A 21,376-nucleotide genomic window follows, 5' to 3' on the forward strand; every position below is an offset into this window, starting at 1 on the left:
AGTTCATGGGTCTCTGTGTGAGCCCTGGCTGAGCAGACTTTATAGTAGAAGTCTCGTTATATTCAGAAACAACTAGAATTCTTAGTTTTGCTTGCTCAGGATCTAGCTTAGCAGATGAGTCTGCATATCTGTTGAATCTGATGTCAACAACAGTCGAAATTAGACATAAGCCATCTTGAAATGAAGTAATAAACACCGGCAAGTGTTCAGGTCTTGTATAAAACACCAGCCCTTTAAAAATAAATGTCAAACTGCACATATAAGTTGTGTTTCCTTTTTCCTGCAGAGGAGCTGAAGAGATATAAGTAACATCACAAATTAAAATGAGGAATAACTGACTTTGCATGACAGTCTCTGTATCCAGGCAAAAAAGAAGTAATTCATATATCTGGGAGAGGTTTAAATGGACTATTTTACACTACTACAATAAAAAAAATCTTTCCTGGAAATAAGAGACATCTGGACGTTCTGTGTTACAAACAGCTTATCTGTTCTGCATTTGTCCTAATTTACACTATTTAAGCAGATTCATTATAAAAACTTAATATTCTGCAAACATTTGAAATCTTTCGAGCAAGGGAAGTCATCGAAACTTCTCAGAAAATCTGCTTGTGTAACAGATCCCATTTCCAAATATAGAGGAAAAGAACAGCATATTTTTTCAGATCTCTAGAGAGAATCTGTCAGTTGCATACAATAAAAAATCATTACTAATATCATTGTCAACAGATAGAGCATAAGGAACACAAGCTACAAGCCTACATCTTAAAGTGCTACACAAAAAGAATGAAATGAAGATGTTTTCCTACCCACTTCAGACACATCCAGGATTTTGATCTTTCACAGCAATTTAAGACGTACCTGTAGTTTTCTTGTTGTCTCTAAGCTCTGGAGCAGGTGGTTGTTGTTGTGAAACTAGGATTAATCAAGGATTAACACAGAAATATACGTTGTTCTAAACTATTATGCCTGCATGGCAGAAGCTGTTAGTCCATAGGAAGGCTGCCTGTGTTCGTATCCAGAAAGCAACATTTGGTCCCACGCTTTATGTTTCAGACAAACAATTTAATAACATTTTAACATTGCTTTTACAATCTTAAAACATGTACATATTTCTTTCCTCATGAAGCCAAAATCTTTTTGAACTGAAGTAGCTCTATTGGAAATTCAAATGTAAAAGTTTTGAAACTGTTTTAACATATTGAAATAGGAGCTACTGAAAACAAAACAGTCTAAAAAGACAATTCTAGTAACACTTAAAATGAACAGAAAAGCAAGATGATGTCAAGTAAAAGCACATGCAGTTTAACAGCTTCAAGATTTCTTTAAGTGATACCCTTTTGTGAATTATGTATTAAGAGAAAGATAATAAATTTAAAAGAACAAAACTGTATTTCTCTAAAACCAGTATTTCTAATGCCAGACTTTTGTATTTCATTTTGAAACAGCTTTCTATGTAGTTATACCAATCTCAACATTCAAAAATGGGCTGATTTGTCTACCGACTTTGTGTAGCGTAGGGGATGAAATGCAAAACCTGCTCTGCAGGTGGATGGAGTTACATATCTAGAACATTTATGTGTATAAAGGAAATGAACGTAGTATTAAACATACTGAGTATGACAGGAAAATGCAACAGTGTATTAACTCTGAGAGAATACTACTACTGTGCCTGCACTCATCAGACCATGCTAGGGCACTGGTCAGTTTGTCATTTTAAGTAAAGAGCTTCTCAGCTTCTTTCATTTTCCTTTTCCTGTCCAGTTTGGAAACTGCTGTCCATCCTGCCTCACGCATCTTCCTCATGGTTGACAGTTTCAGTACAGAGCCTGGGGTCTTCACGTTTAATGTAGCTGGTTTCTAAGAAGAGAAATTAAGTCATTCAGTAGTTCCCATAATCCATTTAAGTAACTGTTTTATTGTGAAAACAAATGCTAATGTACCTTTTTTGGTGTCATGGTATATAATTGTGAAGCCTGAGGATAATCCCTGTACAGTTTTTTAAACATTTCTTCCTCTGAGACTAGGCTCTAAAAAAAAAAAAAAAATTACTTAAACTATGTGCAAAACTATACTTTTTTTTCCTTTTCTCCTGGGGGGGTTGTGTGTGTTAGAGTATTAAATAAAAGTTAGGATGTTACTATGAAGCCTCAACAGTTCAATAAAAACAATATAAAATGTTATTCTATGACTGAATAGGCTTTTTATAGCAGTACTGTCTGTCATAGAGTTACTCATTCTGTACATAGAAATGCAGTTCCAGAGAGAAACACTGAAATACAAGTATACACATAAATATTGTCTTGGAACCCCACATGCTTTCTATACATTCTTATATATAGCAGTGTGCACAAGGAAGTGTAAATGTTCTCTCTAATCTCTTATTTTACCAGGAGGTCGTTGTGCTCAGAGCTGTCTGACTGCGTGTCCAGCTGGAGCAGCACTTTCTGCTTTTTCCTCATGCTCTGCTCTGAGAGCAGGTTTGTGCTTTCACTCTGCAGTTTCTGTACTGGAGGAGTCTTTATCATGTAGGCCTGAGAAAGAGAATACTTGTAATTGTTCATTCTATTTTCAGTGTCAATTATAGAACATAAAACCCAAACTCACACCCCAGTTTACAGACTGAGTGCAGGAAGACTAGAGATGTGCTGTGGAACAATTCATTATCATTCTATCCAGAATGTGGAGCATAAACCCAGACAAAGGGAAAACAAACAAAGTCCTTTTTTTTGCTGCCAAACAAGGAGAATGGACAGGAAGCTGTGGGAGAACTGAGTTTTATGGCTGATTGTATGTAACTTCTTCATGCTTATCTACAGAAACTCAGGGTATTCCAAATTGTAGCTCCTACATACAGCCTATAACTAACAGCTAAGGAAATGCCATCAAACAAACTGCAGTAATAAGCTTTCAGAAAGACACTGCTACTGACACCAAGAACAAGGTTGGTTTTACTTAAATAGTTCTTTTTCTAGAAGTTAAACTCCTCAGAGACATTGCAATAGAACCCTGCAATCCTTTTTTTAAAGGATAACAGAAAAATGGCAGTTGTATTTTAACAACAGAAACAAACATCATGTGTGAGCTGGTGACAGGTTTTACATGAGGTTTTACAGTTCTGCTGAAGCACCCAGGAATACTCTGCCAGTTTTTACAGCAACACCAGCTATTTTCTATTCCATAGAGAAAAAATGTGCCTTTAGAAAGAGACATCACTTTCAAGTAAAAAAATTCTAGAGGCATTATTAAACTCAGTCCCTCTAGGACAAGAACTGTTACTGGTAATAGACAAGTTAAGGAACTGAGCAAGAAAAAATTACACACAGTAGGAGTCATTATACAAGCTGCTTTTTGATATTCCTATGGAATACATTTTTGGGTTTTGTGGCTATCTACCCTTTAAATGCCTGCTTATTCCAACAAAAAACAAATAAGCAGCTACATGGACATAAGAAATTCAGTCAGAAAAGTACCAGTTCACTGTTACGAGTTACACACCTTGAATGATGGACTACCCAGGGGACTCTTTGCAGATACTGAAGGAGGCATTTTAGTCTTTTCCATCACATTGACTTTTGTAGGAATATCATTTGGAGACTTTTTATTCTTTACATTAACTGATTCACAGTCCAGATCAAATTGAGGTTTAGGAGTCTCAGCAAAATGAGTCTGTATTTTCTAACATGAAAGAGGTTTAAATTAAAAGCATTTCAGTCTCTTTTGTTGAATGTAGATTATTTATCATGAACTTCGGTTAGATTGCACATGTATAAATATTACCAAAATCTAAAGTTAATTAATGATAAGGTTAAAGGTACCTTGTGCTTCTTCTCCTTTTCAGGAACCATATTTTGGGGGGCTTTTTTTGCAAGATTCTCCTAAAAAGAGTTGTAATAGGAAGTAAATATTGTATTTGAATTCAGCTGTTGAAATCTTTCTTTGATATTTTCTCCATGCTTTCCTCATTGCTTAATAATTGAGGAGTAATGCAAAACACTCACTACCACAAGGAATGAGACATAATGACTTCAGAGAACATCAAGCTCTTGAAATCAGACAGCAAGTGAGAGCAAGACTTAGAATCAAAAGTGCACTTCATAGCTCTCATTATTACAGTGCCCAAGACCAGGCCAAGCATGTCACCCAAACTGCTAAATCTAATCTGAACCAAACCAAACCTTCTCTTCAATTTCTGCTTGAAGTTGTCCCTTAAGGGATGACAGTTCACTTTTCAAACATGAAAGCTCATTCTCCTAGAAACAATTAGATAGGATAGGATTAGCTATGGTTAACCTGGAAAAAAGATCATGGTGCAAAATGAGACAGTAATTAATAGTGATATTCCTTATAAACAAAAGAAATTTCCATTTGTATGAGAGAGCTACTTGTTCATAAGGTTATGCTGAGGGGTGATTCCATCACTAGGATAGGAGATGATCAAAGAAGCAGCTGGGGGAGGATGATGCAACTCTAGATTTGAAGTTTTGTTTCAGTTTGTTTTTAAAAGAGCTGAATTAAGAAACTAAGGTACTAAGAAACAGGCACTAGACCAGATCTGTTCAAGGTAAGAACTCCAAACACTTGTGAGAATGAGGGGGGGGAGGTGGAACCAAACTATTTAATACAAACATTTCTTATTCAGTGAGGTTAACACATGACACACTACCATGAAAAGCAGACAGAAAAGCAAAGCTACTCAGATGTATTTTTAGGAACAGGTGTGGTTTTTTTAATGCACAGAATAAGACCTGTAAATAACAGCAAACAGAAATTAGTGGGTTGATCTTTACTGTTCTCTTCCCACTAAAGCAGACACTTAACCCCCATGTGTTAAACAGCAAGAAGTCTAATAAGATATTTATAATCATATTACACTTTCAGGACAGTAGCCCTCCATTGAATTAGTCAGTGCTGAAGAGTTCACCTTACCAGTGCTCTCTTTGATGAGAACTGCTCTTGATCTTTTACTTTATAAAGTTTTAATTCAGTATCTTTTTCTTCAACCATTTTATCATATTCACACTATGTTAAAAAACAAACAACAAATTCAAAACATGACAGACCTAGCATTAAATAAAACATTACTCCTTTTTTCAAATAATGCTCTTCTGAACATCTGAAAATTGCTATTAACATTGACACTTCAGCAGAAACTGTGAACCAGAAAATGCAGGAGCAGTATTATTCTGTGGGCTGACAGAGAATGCTTTGTCTCTGGAAGTGGTATGTGCTCCATAAAAGCCATACTATCTGTATTAATGGTACCTGCTAAATATACTGCAAACCAGTGTCATTAGGAATGTAAATTAACATATGTTAAACTGCCGAAGGTCCCAAAGTGATCCAACTGAAAGGCCCCAAACTGATACTGAACCACATGGCATTAGGATGGTACCAAAAGAAGCCTGACTATCAAACCAAAAACATCCTAAAAACTTAGATAACTGGAATGTATCTGCCAATAAAGCACGTATTCACAATATGAGTTTATTTTTAGATGAGATGTCAGCATATGTTCAACTTTATTTTCTGGACTCAAGTCTTTATTAAGAAATTTCACTTTCCAATCTGTAATATTCTGGTTTTTACAGGTTTTTATTTGGCACAGTATTACACATTACACATCACATAAATCAGTCACATCTCTTACCTTGTGCTTTTCCATAAGTGCCACCATTTCAGCTATCTTGTGCTGACATCGGATATCAGTTTCTCTTTGAATTGCAGCTGCTTCATGAGCAAGCAACTTCATCCTTTCTACCTGTTAGTAACAGCTTTCATTTAATTCATGAACAATTATCAACAACATATTTTTTAAAAGAATCTTAGTTTCATTATTTCTTATTCCTGTGGATGCAATGTTTCTACAATGTAAATCTCATTTAGTGTAGTCTTAATCTGATTTTAAGATGTTTTTCAAATCTTACATCTTTTACAGATATTGTTAAAATAGGCAAATAAACCTAGATTAAAACTATAGCCATTCCCCCAGGGCAGACAAGTGTCATTTCAAACCACACAGCCATTTCAAGCCCTCTGCCGTCATGTATTTAGATACTACCATTCAAAAAGTGAGGGCAGAAAAATACTAGGAAAAGTTACAGTCTAATTTGCTTATGCAGTATTTATACCAAGAACAGAGTTTATGTGAACAGTACCTTGACAAAAAAGGTTTTTTAACTGGCTTTTTATTCCTAAAAAGACATATACAAACACTTCAGCTTACGGCTCTAAGATACTAAAGCACTGCATACACAAGAATCATAGAATCATAGAATAGTTAGGGTTGGAAAGGACCTTAAAATCATCTAGAAGGAGTTCCACTTATGTTGGTAAGACTGCTATGTAAGAGCAAAACTCTGGTTGATACAGCTCCATAAAAGCAACATATTACAAATATCAAAGTTGCAGTAAAATTAACAGCTCTCACCTCTTCAAGAAGTTTATTTTCATTTACTTTTTTTGCTTCAATGTCCTTTTCATAGATGCCAAGTGCTTCCTTATGTTGCTTGTTCATGTTTTCCATCTCTAACTCTAATTTATTCACCTTTTGAGAATGCAGAATTATTGCTGTTATTTTTTTCAGGAACAAATACGCCAATGATTTATTTTTACCTCTAATGCTCAAGCAGAAGAACTCTGTTACTTTTCAAACATGTGATTGAACTGTTCCCTATTTAATGTTCAGGATTTTTCATAGAATTGAACCTTGGCCTGCAGTGAGTTAGAAAATGCTCAAAGAAACAATGGGAACACCACAATTGGAAAGTCAGACGACACCAGTTTTGTGCACCTCTGTCAATAACACAGTCCTAAAGCTCAAGGCTCTTCTCTGTCTCAGTGGGTGGCATTACTCAATAATGTTCAGTGCACTATCAACCAAAAAAAAAAACAAGGACTGCTTAGGAACATAATTCCTTGAGATGTGATGCCCGTCTATTATAAATGTCTGATAGCCTTGTCAGTGTCCAATGATTAAAACTGGAAACACCTCATGGGCTCATTCCTGTAGAAATCTGTATCCCAGATCCCTAAACCAATTAAGAACATTTTTAACATGTATTATCATTAATTACACTGGGACTTCAAGCATTTGGTCTTTGTCCTTTGCCCTCCTCTTGCACATAGTTATTTAAACCCACCTTCCCTTCATAAATACTTGTCTTCTTGTTTTCTGCAGTAATTTTCTTTTTCAGCAGCTTATTCTGTTAAAATGAAGTAAAACAAGCACTACACTTTAATAAATTCATAGAACTATGTAACGATTTCACTGCATCAAGTAGGTTGGAATGTTCATTCCAGATTTCAGCAAGCAGGTTAACTCCCTTTTTGTTGTGCAGTTCAGGTTCCAGATCAAGTTTCTAAGCAAAAGAGTGCTCATGCTCACTTGAATAGTACTGTTACTAGATGACCTTATGAAAGCCTCCTCATGGGCAACAGCAGAGAATAACACGAGCGTGCTCAATGGGGAGAAAAACCAAAATGCTGCTGACAAAAAATGTGCAGATGTCATGACAAAAAAAAATACAAGTTATATATTTTTACAGTACAGTTATTAACAACTTGTCCTAATGTACAATTCCTTTCTACTATTGGTAACTGAGATAGGTCACTATATTAAGGATATCTGTGATACCATGTACTGTATTACAATAAAGTTATTATTTCTTCATTTGCATTTTTCAGAAGGATAAATTGAAAGATCAAGTCATTCCAAAGGTGACTCCTTAATTTAATCAGTTAGGATAAGAAATGTTATAAATTACATAGATATTTCTAAAGATATCACATCAGACGAAATCTGTTGAAAAGTTACCACAAAACACTATGTTTTATGTATATGTGAATTTTAACAACTGTACATACCTCCTGTTGCAACTCTTCAATGCATTTGTTCTTATTTTCCACTTGTTTCTTTAAATTATTCAACTAAAAAAGGTATTTCAAACATTAGTTAATACGATCCAAAAATTACTCTCTGTGTTAGAGATTACTGTCAATGTTCTTAAACATGCACTTGCATAGTCTGATTAATTCCAATGGGTCTGAAACACATGTGTGACAACGACTGGACTTTTAACCATAAAGTACTACAAGGATTTTGCTAGCACAGTACCACCAGCATTAGCAGCAGTGCACCAGTTCCTCAGTGGTTATAGAGTTTAGGAAGAAAAGAAAAAAGGAGTAAGTTCACAATGTAACAATAATCTCGTATGAAGTTCTCGACAATCCATGCAAAGCTAAATTTTCATACCTTATTTTCTAGAATTTTCAGCTGCTTTTCCTTTCTTGACATTTCATTTTCAATATTCTTAGCCTGGAATTAGAATTATAAACCTTTGATTTTTACAGTAAGATTTTGAAATCCATTATGGTGTTAAAAAGAGAGATGTGCTTATGTATTTTCATGATAAAGCACAGGATATGGCATACATTTTCTTCTCTTTCATCCAGTTTACTTTTAATCTCTTCACCTTTCTTTGCCATCTTCTCCTTCAAAGACTCCAGTTCATTTCTAAATGCCAAATTAAAAAGCATCAGTAAATATTTATTTAATAACTTTAACTTCTTTTTACTACTGCTATTTATACTTTATTTTCTAAGGAGAGCTGTTAATATTGATGAGAAACTTCATAAATTTTTCCATGAAAATGTTCTTAAAAAGATACAAAGTGACTGAGAAGTCAGTGTCTGAACTGGACAGATTTTTGTAAATATGGAAAGATGTTCCTCTTACTTGAGTAAAATTATATTTCAATCTGTAATATAGTAACACATCTATGAAACATGAAGGCTGCCTGTCTAATGGCTGGTGGTACAGAGACTACTTCAGAGAGTAACATCGAACCAGTTTCACCTTTTCACATTCACTCCATAACCTTTCATGTCTATTTTTATTTACTCCACCCCTAAGTTAATGCAGAACAGGACAGCTCTCTGTACGTAATATAAAGCTAGGGCAAAAATGGTTCCCGTAACAATAGGTATTGCTAATTTGTAGAAACGTCTGCATGGCCAATACTAATTTCTGTTTAGCTATAGAACCTAAAAAGATTAAAAATCAGAGAAAGCAGCATATGAACCCAACATTGAAACTAACTGTGAAGGAACAGAATCTACTTCCTTTAATGACACGTATATTGATATTTGGCTTTACTTGCCTTAGCTGGCCATTTGATTCTTCCAGGTTTTCAACTAACTGCTTTGCATTTTCTTCTTTTTTCCTACTATCCTAAAGAAAGACCCATGTAAGTAAGATGGATAAAATTCAAAGAGCCATCTGAAAAAATTTGAAGACATCCTAAGCATCATCTTGACTTTCCTTATTCACAAGGGCAACTGTACTTCCTTTATATTTTAAACACAAAAAATAGTTCAGATTCTCTAAATAACCATGTCATATTGTAGTTTCCCACAGGATTTGTATTTGAAATTGAATGTTGTCTTTTAAAAAACAGCTGGAAGTTTACAACTTATCTAGGTGTTCCTGCTCTGGCAGGGGGATTGGACTAGATGATCTTTTGAGGTCCCTTCCAATCTCTAACATACTGTGATACTGTGAACTTGCCTCATGACTCTCTCGCAGTTTCTCAAGTTCTGTAGCCATAGCACTTTTCTCTTGTGCTATTTGCTCTTTTTCTAATGAAAGGTCATTGATGTATGCTGTCAGTTGTTCATTCTTTAGCCTAATTTAAAACAAATGGTCAGTTGATTAAGAACATGTATTTTATAATTTCCTTCTAAGTTAAATTTATCTGGTACAAAAATGTTACTTCCCACTGAAGAAGTCCAGTCCCATATTCACAAATTTATAAATGTAAGTATGTAACAGATGTCATACTATGTGCACAGGTTCAACTTTAATTAGAAAGCAATCATAGATCATTTCATGGTGTATCAAAGTAACTTCTTTGTAACACACACACACACAGAAACCTTAATACTATTTAAAAAAAAACATAATCATACGCCTCTTGTTGAAGATCTGTGTTCAATGCCTTAAACTGGTCTAAATAATTTTGTTCTTTTTCAGCTGTATTGCTCAGTTGGACTTTCAAATCTTGGATTTCTTTCTGCAAAAGGAAGTGTTTTGAGTAGATATGTAAACTACAAGTCACAAAAGCTACCAGAAATGAAGAGTAACACAAAGTTTTACAAAGAAACAAAATGACATCCCCGCTGTAAACTAGCCAGCATGTATCTTTACATCTCTCTGGGGTGATGAGGAAGCTGGGTTAGATATTGAACTGATACAAGTACTAACTGTGTCACTATTATAAGTCCAACTAGTCTGCGAAGTCACTGACCAAAGTAACTTTAAAATTTAAATAAAGACATTTGTTCACCTAAAAAAATAATAAAAAAACCCACAGAAATGCAATACTGTGTGACAGAATAAGTACATATTTTTGGATCCATCTCAAACCACAAAGCAAAACTCTTCTCTCTGAAATCTGCTGCCATTACAAGCTAAGGCAAACCTTGTAATGTGGTGTAGTTCATAATACAGAAATGTTTTGAATACTGTTTCCTCCAAGTAACTGGTGATATACTGGTACCACAGGCACTGACAGGCAGTTTTTGGGAGGTGGGGGGAGCAGGGAAGAAGAGGGGGGAAGGATTAGTTTCCAGGCACAGCACATAGTAGACTACAGAAATTTCGTATCACAGAAGGCTCTGGAGACAAACAGCATGAGGAGCATGAGTACGAGTGAACAGGAACTATTTCATAAACTGATAGCAAAGACAACTGACAGGGATGTGTTCTCAAACATTCTTAATACAGCTACTGTAGGAAGATGAAGGCAATGGACTATAGATAACAGACTCTTCTACTTTGTATCTTCTGCTGTCATTGTCATGAGCAGAGCGTAGGGTGGAGCACTGGTCTGACTATGTGGTATGTCTTACATTCTTCTGTACAAGTGATAAAGTGTGACATAACTAGTAATAACGTGTTATTATCACTTTTTATTCAGACCTCTCTGATTTGGAGAACGTTTTTCGTTTCTTCTTCTCTCTCCTGCAAATCTTCTAAAGTAGCCTCAAGATCTTGCTTCTTCACTAGAAGTGCTTCAACTTTTCCCTGTTTAAGAACATCAGTGAATCTCAGGTCAGAAAATTCAATGCACAGTACATAAGGAACAAAAAACATGGTGTTATACCCCGAAAAAGACCTTTCTGCAGGCTCTTAAATGTTTTCTTAGTATGGAGGGTGCCTCACCATAACTAACACCCTACAAACAGCAAAATGATCACAACAGATTTGTGAAGTAATTCTCTTTACTGCCAAAAATGAGTAGATCCCTCAGCCTCATGGTGCTCATGAGGTTTGAGCTAAAGTTCACCACAGGAAAAGCCCCAAACAGGTAAGGAAGATTAATTGCAACATTAAAGCAGATTAGACAGTGTTTTTATATGGTACCTAAGATCCTTCCAAAGCAAGAGAGACTTCAGATGAAAAGCAAATCCCATGAGACTAATAAAATGAACATTTACCAGTGTTTCTGACAGCTCTTTCAGTTGCATTTCTTTGTCACATTTTAGTTTAGTCATCTCTTCTACAGCACATGTAATGTAAAATTAAACAGAAACAGTTTTACATATTTATCAGGAGTAGAAAGCATTTATCCCTCTGCAGTACCCAGCTTTCAAAACTTGATGGATTAAGTTCAGAAACTGTAAAGCTAAATTATGACTTAATTGAAATGTAGAGTTGAAAAAAACTATTTAGAAAGACACTAGCAAATATATATTTGAAAAGAAACTAATGATTTGTCTTCAATAAAATCCAGAGGCTATTGTGTTTTCCACAGTCAAATAAACTGTGGACTGACAGAATGGAGTCATCTCCAAGTATTGATATATCTGCATTTTTCCAGACAAAAATATCTGGATTGAAAACAATCACATGGATATGCTGAAAAAACAAATCATTTACTGGTGACTTCAAAAGGTTTTCTATAGATACTTTCGCATTACTGGTGGTGTTTGCAAGTACTGGACACCAAATACACTTTTAATCTGGAATTCTCAGAGGTCACATTACCTTGTTCCAGACAAGCATTAGCAGCTAACTTTGGAATGCTTTTCCTTAGATGGCCTCAGTACGTACGAGGGCATAAAATTCTATTTCTCATCTATCATATCAGGACTAGAGACACATGCTGCGCACTGGGAAAACAGTGCTAAAGAGAAAGCTGTTCCTCTGGGGGATAAGCAGTGAAGATCTAAACGACATTTAAAGCTAACTGCTGTCAGTGTGATTCTACATCCGACATGGGGAGAGTGCTCTGCAGGAAAGTTTAATGTAAGTGATGTGTCCCTGCTGAAAGCTGCAGAACAAATTCCTGGAATCTGCTGCTTAACAGTGTAACACCACCTCTCTAACAGGTCTTAACTGGAAGAGTGCAGAGAGACCAAAATGACTTCCAGGAGAATCCATGCACCTATGGTCTTACTACTAGAGCTCCGCACAGCACTGCTGTGGGACTGTTGCCAGCTTCAACAACTACCAAAGGGAGTCAGATAAGTAAAAATGGATTTCCGTATTCCTGACAGGTACAGGGTGCTATAAAACCAAAAAACATTTTTATTACCTAGCTCATTTTCTTTCTTTCTATAAACCTTACCCAGTTCAGCAGATTTATTTCTGAGCTCCAAGGTCAGCAGCTTTGACTCATCGTGATGTTTCTCTGATCTAAGGAAATGGTAATTGCAAAAAAAAAAGTATAGTACAAAGGGCTGCATTTGCAACCCAAAGGATAATAAAAACTCAGGACAAGGTGCAACAGCCATAAACTAAAACACAAGAATTTTCACCTCAGCATGAGTAAAAACTTTCCATTGGCAATGGCAGAGCACTGGAACAGGCTGCCCAGGGAGGTTGTGGAGTCTCCCTCTCTGGAGACATTTTATCCTCAGCAGCTCTGTAATCTAGTGTTTTACCTATGAGATTCTTGGAATTGAAACTGTTTAATTTACCTATTTTGCTCTTTTTGCAGCAAGCTTTTCAAACTGGAAATGGAAGTCTCAAACTCTTCTCTCAGGGATGCATGCAAAGCCTTAGTTTTTTTACATTCTTCCACCTGTGCTTCTTTTTCTCCAGTCATCTCAATTAATGCTTTCACTGCAGTCTGCAATTCAGTTTCTAAGCTCTTTTGAATAACCTTCAAAGGAATTATATCATTTCTAAAGGTGTTTTGCAACAAACAGCTACAACTATTTCAAACCTAAAGTATCACTAATTATTTATGCAATTAGTAATCTAATCTATTTACACTAGAAAGCTATAAGCAAGCTGTACCTCTGTTTTTCTCAATGAAACTTTGGCCTCTTCCAGTTCTGCCCTCAGATGTTCTTGACTGATCTGGGACTTCTTCAACATTTCTTCTTCATGTCCTAAGCAGAAATATACATGCTTAAATTTAAGAAAAAGATGAGACTTACTAAAAAATGCTTGCATACCTATTTTACAGATTAATATGTTCCTTTAACTGAACAAAAGTTATATAAAGTATTCATGTCATAGTTTGTCAGCAGTTTCTGTTCCACACAAAAATATGGCCTGCAAGGACCCAAAATTCTGCTGCTGACTAGTAACAGGGTAAAATTATCATCATTCTGTTCCCTATACTTCTATAACTAACTACATGCTAATGCAGCAGAGAGCTCTTACTTTTTGCTTCTTCTAAGTCAGCAATCTTATTTTTTGATTCCTGCAGCTGAGTCTCCATATCTCTTATTATATAATCTTTTTCATCACTCTGTATGGTAAGAGCTGAAATCTGACAAAATTAAAATAATATCATCATGAAGTCTATAAAAAAGGAGATTCTCATTTTGATTGTGCACTGTGTGTGATTAGCAACATACTACTGCCAGTCAAGTTAAACAAGGTGGTCAATCCTAGCCAAATATTGATCAAGTCACATTTCTTGTCATGAAAAAACTCTACAGTTCAAATTCAAAATATTAATTTCAACAGACTAAAGATACTGGAACATAGCTACAGTTAGTGGAATCTGACTTAAATGCAGCTCCAGATGATTGTTTTTGTCCTTTCTACTGATCCTGAGAAAAATTCCTTGGCCCTTTGCGGTATCACAGAATCATAGACTCGTTCACCCATCCTGACAAAAACAAGTAACTCTTGACCTTCCCAGACCCAGATGGGTGCCCAGTTTCTCAGACTGCTGCGTACAAACTAAAAATTCTTATCGCAACTAACTTCCTCAAATTGATTAGTCTTCCCTTATAATACTTCATCATCAATACAAAACCCTACTCTAATCTCAGATTACTAAACTCTCTTACCAGCCTGTGATCTGATATGCACTATAATCCTTCTTCACACCTTCCTTTTACCAGAGATGAACCATACCTTCCTTAACTATGAGGACTAATGACTGCTTTGCTAATTTTTTGCTTCTACACAAGCAACTTGAAAAAGGCAAGTATATGTATAGAGAACAAAAAGAGAATCCAGCCCTTACATGATGTTTTTAAATCCTGTCACTAAACTATCCCTTGCTATGATACAGCAGTTTCATTTCACCCTTCCAAAATACAATTACAAACAACTAAGCACGTTTAAAATAATTGTTTTCATTTGACCTATCAGTCACAAAACCAAAAAAGAGTTCAAATATTAAAGAAACCACAAGATTTGTTTCAAAACTAAAGCTGTATGTATTAGATTGTAAAAGTGAGCAAACCTGCTTTTCCTTCACACTGACTTCCAGTTGACATTCTTTTTCAAGCTTGTCCACTTTTTCTGCTTCTTCTTTTACTTTTGAGGAATAGTAATGTCCACAGTTAATACACAAGCTAAAATATACTCCAAGTTAAATAGAATTTCCAGTTTAAGACTGCTTACCATTTGCCATATAAGTTGTTTCCTAAAGAGTAACTACTGAGGTCATGCTTGAATTATTTTCTAATCAGACAAAATAATTTTTGTGCCAGCTTTCCACAGAACTAGTCCAGTATTCCATTAATTGTTTAATAGTTTGTTGTAAGAAACAAACATAAGTGCACATGCAAAAATGAAAGAGACACAAAATATTGTAAAGAAAGCAAATATTTACTTAAAATTTCTGTGGCTGCCCACTAGTGCATTTTCATTTAAATACACCTGTACTTCACAGATAAAACTTAAGACTTTTCAGTGACTATCTGAAAAATAAAGTTTTAAATCTGACCCAGTGGAAAACCAATAAAAGGGCTCAGGCATCTAAAAGGAGGCAGCATGAATAGAAGTGGGTCCGAACTGTCAGTGTTAACTGTTCACCACCTCAGCACGTTGTATCTTTCTGTTCTGAAACCCTGAAACTGAATGCAATAAAATCTATGAAGTACAAAAGTGTTAATCCTGCAGCATTAAAACAATAAACAGAGTTCTCACATTTGAAACACATTTCCACTCTGGTGTTCTCTGCTTGCACACGAAGCTCTTCGAATGCCACTATCATCCTCTAAAAATAAAACTCAGTATGTAAGTTCATATAAAACTAAGTACATTCAGTAATGAAGAATAATGTTTATGCTTTGTAAACAGTGTTACAAGCTCATTTACAGTTGTAGGAGAAATTTTGTTATAAATGAAATTCAAAGAACAAACATATCTTGAGATAACAGAATGCTTTAACTTTTCAAAGTTTGTGGTTTAAGAATTTCTGTACTCAAGGTCTAAACAATTTCAAGGAAGAAACATTTTTACTGGTCTGTGTTTGTAGATACCTAACACAATCGAAGAGTTTTGCTTTTCTTAGTTGTCACAGCAACCTATAATTAGTATTTAAGCATTATAGCATGTACACTCTGACCTGGCTTAATATCAGGTTCATCACTCCCAAACAATGATGTCCCACATTTTTCTATTATAAATACATAAAATTATCTAACAGAATAACCCTAATATACCTGACCCCTAAACCTGACTGAACACAGCAACCCGTTTTAGCTAATCCTGCTTTTAGCAGGAGAGGCTCTCCAGAGGGTGTCTCCAACCTCAGCCATGCTGTGAAATCATCAGATAGGTGAAACAGAGCACAGAAAGCAGACAGAAGTTATGGCAGTCACCTAATGCTAAGCAGATGATGTGTATCTACACCCACCCCAAACAGTGCTGCATTTTATCCCATTACTATGCTCCGTGCAATACAAAAAATTACTCTTGAAAAGGAACTGAAAATCAGACTTCCTGCATCACATGTGACTGTTCCAATCACGTTATCAATACAGGACATTCTCTGTACAAACAGTATCTCAAGATATGCGCATCATTCAGACAGCTCCACATATCCATGTAACTCAGATCACATCTGAGCCTTGTTACAAGCAACATCACTTACCTCAACATTGTTATTAAGTTCTTCATATAGTTGTCTGGTTTCTTCTCTTTCATGTTCATCTATCAAAGTAAGAACATACAGTTTTCCTTTTGAAAAAGGATGTCAGCTGTCCAAGCCCTTACACTTAAACAGCATAATAAATTAGAAAAGTAATTACAGGCTCTTATTTAAAAATCAGGGTGCTAAAAGTTATATAATCTGTGCAAAATGTATGTTCCATTGAAATATCAAGCAAGCTCAGCTTTCAAATTTCCTTTGCAATCTCACTTTTTCTGTGATGTAATTCTGGATCAATTTATGTTACTATATTTAAATTCTGACAGAGTAATATTGTTATTAATGGATCAAAAATGATAGTGTTTGAATAACTGTAATACAAGGTTTAGCACTGAATTTCTTCCCATCAGCAGACACCCAAGACCACAGAACTGTCGTTACAGAACTGTAACAATATTTCATCTCCACCTCATGTATCTTAACATATTCAAGGTACCTGGATGGGACTGAAGAACACCAGCGGACTGACAGCACTTCAGGAGACCTGCACTCCTCTGGAGTGACTGCTAGTGGCTAATCAGGGTTGCTTACACTGCCTTAAACCAGTAGTAGTATTCAGACACCTAAATAGCTTCCAGGCACGTAACCTTTTAGCAAACTGTCATACTGACTTCAGAAACCCTCTAGATTTAACAGTACAAAAAACATATGTGTATTAGTCCCATGGCTTCACTTCTAATCTTGCTCTGATGCAGTCACATACAGTTTATCTCAACCAGGAAACAGATTTGCAGTTGAATGACAGCTTCTTTCCTTTGTTAGATTAGAGAAAGCTGGAAGTACCTTTACTTCAACAAATCAAAATTTAAACAGCATTTACATTTGGTGGACTTCTCTGTGAAGTGAGTACAGGTTTCCTTAAGCAGGTTACACAAATGCCTTGAGGCGCTGTTTCTAGAAAAGGGAAAAAATACCATAGTATGTTGTCACAGGAATGCACCGTACTTGCATACCTAAGTACTAACACTGTAAATGCCCTGATGAGCTTTATGATTTAACAGCTACTAGCACAGTTCTCAGCATGAAAACAAATTATTTTCATAAAAATATATCTGACTGTATTACTTACTCTTTTAAGAGATCTTTATTTTCAGATATCTCATCTTCCAGTTTTAAACTTAGCTTTTCATTTTCAAACTAATTTCATAGGGAACAAACAAAAAACCACACTGTTACTGGAAAATGCACTAGAAATACACTCCCTTCTCAGATCTCACATGGAAAAGTAATTTTCTGCATCAGAAGACAGTAAAACCCATTTTATCGGGCACTAGATACTGAACCATCTTTTGTTACAGTTGGCATGAAAGATGTTAACAATAAACAATAATTTACCAGTAACTGAAACCCTCACAGGTATGTTGTTCATCCACACATTCACACGCTACAGGTGCACACCCTTTCTCAGAATAATCATTTTCTCAAAGCAAAAGCCCAGCAATCAGAGACAACTCAGTCACAGAACCAATGCAAACAAACAACAACAACAAAAAAGAAAGACAAATAAATAGTTTTAAATACGTATTTCAGTCACAAAGGTGTCCATCACTACCAACAAGATTAGAAACTAGGATAAAGCAGAGTGCATTTCCTGTATATGTTGAAAAAAGCACGAGCATACTTTACAGCTACAAGGAAGATCAAAACTTACTGAGTCTTGAACAGGTTTCAGCACACTCACAGTATGATGAGTATGTAAATAATACAAAGATGGAATGCACAGTGTTAAAATGAGGAAAACTATTTTTAGAAACCAAAATGTTACTTTTTCCTTTAATAACAGCAATAGGTCACTGGTACCCAGTCAAATGGTTTCTTTGAAGTCATCACATTGAAAGTTCAAAAATACTTCAACCTCTGCAACATTCTTAAATATTTAATCACATTAATATTTTCATACTACAACAGGAAGAACTTTCTCTTTACATGTTCAGTGGATATGGTACAATACTGGCCTGCAATTCCTGAATGGCTTTACGTTGTGCTTCAATAATCTTTCTGTTTTCCTGCAGTTTTCTTTCTTTCTGCTTTAGTTCTGACTCTACAGTTAGTTTCCATCGCTTGATCTTCTCAGCCTCTTTATAGAGTTTTGAGTACAACTCATTCACTGTTTCTACATTCTATTAAAACAAATTCCACAATTTAATCTCAAATGCTATTTAATTAATAATGTTGTAGATAGGTATTTATCTCTTAGAAATATCACAGGAGTAATTCCTTTTCCACAGATGGCGACACAAGCTTATTAAGAACCAAGGTTTAATTCTTTGTGCATCCTCTGTGCATGTACTGCACATCACAAAACAAGTAGGACTCAAAAACAAAAGTGAAAAATACCCCACTGCCCTCAGATACACTGACATTGCTAAACAGATATTCTTAAAGATACAGTTAAATGCACTCCATCAAAAGTCAATAAAAGTTTTGCTATAATGATCAGTAGAGGCAGGATTCCTCCCATTCTGCGCACCATTTCCCTCTTCTTACTTCAAGAGATACTGTTGAGTTAAGTTAAACTGCTTCAGAGATCTTGTCCAGGACTACCTGTGATAAGTTTTTGCTGTTAACTCATACATAAAGCAGGAAGAAAAAGCAACCAACTTTGTGCTCTTTGAATGTCTTTAAAGCACTGTACAAGGAACATTCATTCAGTGGCTCAGGCAGTTAATAGTACACAGACCACAAGGCAGATCTGCAGCTTGTTTGAGGTATGATGTCACTTAACACTACACGTTTTGGCTGCACCATGGTATTGTAAAATGAGTCCTGACTTTAATAGCTACTAGGACTAAAAGAAGTTTAGTCCTCAGGGATATGAAAATCTTTAGGAGGACTTCAAGAATATTTGTTCCATTTTGTTGCAGCACGCAGCATTTTGTATCTGGAAAGCACAGGAAGCTACTGCAAAAAAACTAAATAGCTTTACTGAGTTTCACTAAAGCAGAGAAACATTGGTAGAGATGCTGTAAGAAGAATCAAATGCTTGAGGAAACCCCTCCACTAAATTCATTGTTTTATAGATAAAATAAAGCCAGACAAGGCAATTGGGATAATCTGCTTCAATTCTCCAAAGAATGCTTTGACTTCAATCCTTCTGCCTTTCAAAATATTCAGAACCAATTTCACAAAGATACTTCAGTGCCTAAACCTTTTTCTGATTAAAACTCACAGACCTACCAGGCCCTTAAAAAAAAAAAAAAAAAAAAAAGATCACCTTAATATGTAAAGGTTTTTTTCCGCTGAATCACAAATACCTTCTCTATGTGACTCAGCTTTAAACAGAAGACAAAAAATTATTATTCCCCTCTGGCTACTCCCTTTAGCCCTGAAGTATCTACTGAATAGTGCTTTAGACAGTGTTTCGAGAACAAATTAAGAGGCCCTAGGAAATGAGATAAACAGAGTTTATACTTATCTGACCTCTTCATCTACCTCAGAGCCAAGTTTTACTTCCTGTGAAATGGCATCTGAAACATTACAGAGATTTTGATCAATGTATCTAATAAAAAATAACAGTGGGACTGTATTTATAAGAGTTCCAGCTATGAAATTGATAAACAGCACATGAAAAATGACAACTATATGAAAAATATATGAAGAATGTTCCAAGTAAATGGCTCATTTTAGGCTTACCAGGGTCAGTGATTTCACCACGGTTTGGTGTACCCATTACAAACGGCAAAATAAAATCATCATCTGGGCATTTGTTAAAACCCTGCACAAATTAAAAAAATAGTTTCTGATATGTAGATTTGTAAAGAAGGATTATAAAAACCAGGAAAAAAAATTACATGAGCTAACATGAAAATAGACTTTTCGTTAATCCATCAACTGTCCACAATTTGCAAAGTCCAAGGTATTGGTAATGGCTTTGGCACTCTCATGTAATTCTTACTTCACAGTGGCTTTTCAAACTGTTAGTCTTACGTCGATTGTTTTACAGACTATGCTGTGGCCAATGTGGAAGCTTTTGATGACAAGAATTTATTAGCTGCTGCATGCCTGTACACAGTTCATGGCAAAGGACTCATTAAGCAATTTGATTCCCCCCCCTTGTCCAGTATTTGATACTGATATTTTACTTTACTCCCAAAAGTACTTCTAAAACACACCTGCTTATGTTTTAGCATGAACATTCCATTTTATAAAGCATCACAGAAATTTGCCTTGTAAATAGTGTAACTCATCTCCTGTCAGAATATCACACTGGAATCTAAACTTATTTCATGAGGCACCTAAACATGAGAAAGTATCTTGTTGAATTCTCAGAGCATAGACAGAACATTTCTCTGCACGCTTGATCTGGCCGGACCAATAAATCAAAGCCAGTAGGGGTATCTGAGTGGTGTGCATCCCACTTATTACCCGAATTGCCCACGTCAGACATGTTTCATCACTGGTGACGCACAGTTAAAATACACAACAGATGCTCGAAAGGTGATTCTTTTCAATTTCGATAGGAAAAAAAGGTAAAAGTATTGAAATTAAAACTTGAGATGTTCACACCCCACCCCCTCCACCCCCCCCAGCACCAATCTCAACAGTTCGCAGAAAAACGAGTTCAGCGCCCACACTTCACGTATTTACATGCATGTGCTTTCCGGGAGGGAGGTTCAGGACTGGAGAGCCTGGTTGCTCCTCAGAAGACCCTCCACTCTTTCACCGTTCCCACCCCGCTCCTCAGCCGTCGCCTCCAGAGCGACACGGTAAGGCAGGCGGCAACGCCGTTTACCTGACACAGCCCCGCCGCCCGAGCGCTCGCCTGGGGTTTGACTGCAGACACTTGGCCGCTGCTCAGGCGCGGCGGCACGAACAATTTGAACGGCTTTTCTTTCTCCATGGCCTCGCGGAGTAAGAGGGGGCCGTCACCGGCAGCGCCTCATGACTGCCGCTCCGGGCCCCGTCTGCTGAGGGACGGCAGAAAGGCGGGAAGGGGGCAGCGCGCGCCCGAGGCGGGAGGGGAG

The 21,376-nt window shown here is 36.2% G+C and overlaps 1 protein-coding gene across 1 annotated transcript; it reads right to left on the reverse strand.

Annotated features, from left to right (window-relative positions):
- Nucleotides 1-1,044: 1,044 nt before the first annotated feature.
- SYCP1 (synaptonemal complex protein 1) lies at nt 1,045-21,329 on the reverse strand. The gene is made up of 31 exons (XM_061362763.1): nt 21,145-21,329; nt 20,046-20,127; nt 19,833-19,879; nt 18,368-18,532; nt 17,482-17,549; nt 17,233-17,306; nt 16,356-16,414; nt 15,407-15,476; nt 14,718-14,791; nt 13,679-13,787; nt 13,307-13,401; nt 12,985-13,169; nt 12,633-12,700; nt 11,500-11,561; nt 10,982-11,086; nt 9,970-10,073; nt 9,569-9,686; nt 9,162-9,232; nt 8,434-8,515; nt 8,255-8,317; nt 7,867-7,929; nt 7,143-7,205; nt 6,431-6,547; nt 5,651-5,761; nt 4,930-5,022; nt 4,179-4,253; nt 3,819-3,878; nt 3,499-3,678; nt 2,391-2,534; nt 1,944-2,030; nt 1,045-1,860 (listed from the first exon to the last, which is right to left on the reverse strand). Exons 1-31 carry the CDS (start codon nt 21,250-21,252, stop codon nt 1,717-1,719), a joined length of 2,946 nt encoding a protein of 981 aa, XP_061218747.1. The 5' UTR covers nt 21,253-21,329; the 3' UTR covers nt 1,045-1,716.
- Between the last annotated feature and the right edge of the window lie 47 nt (nt 21,330-21,376).

The sequence above is a fragment of the Neopsephotus bourkii genome, unplaced genomic scaffold, assembly GCF_033783945.1.
Source record: "Neopsephotus bourkii isolate Nb327-2 ecotype Australia unplaced genomic scaffold, CSIRO-AGI_Nbou_v1 NB_1139, whole genome shotgun sequence".
Taxonomy (NCBI): Eukaryota; Metazoa; Chordata; class Aves; order Psittaciformes; family Psittacidae; genus Neopsephotus; species Neopsephotus bourkii.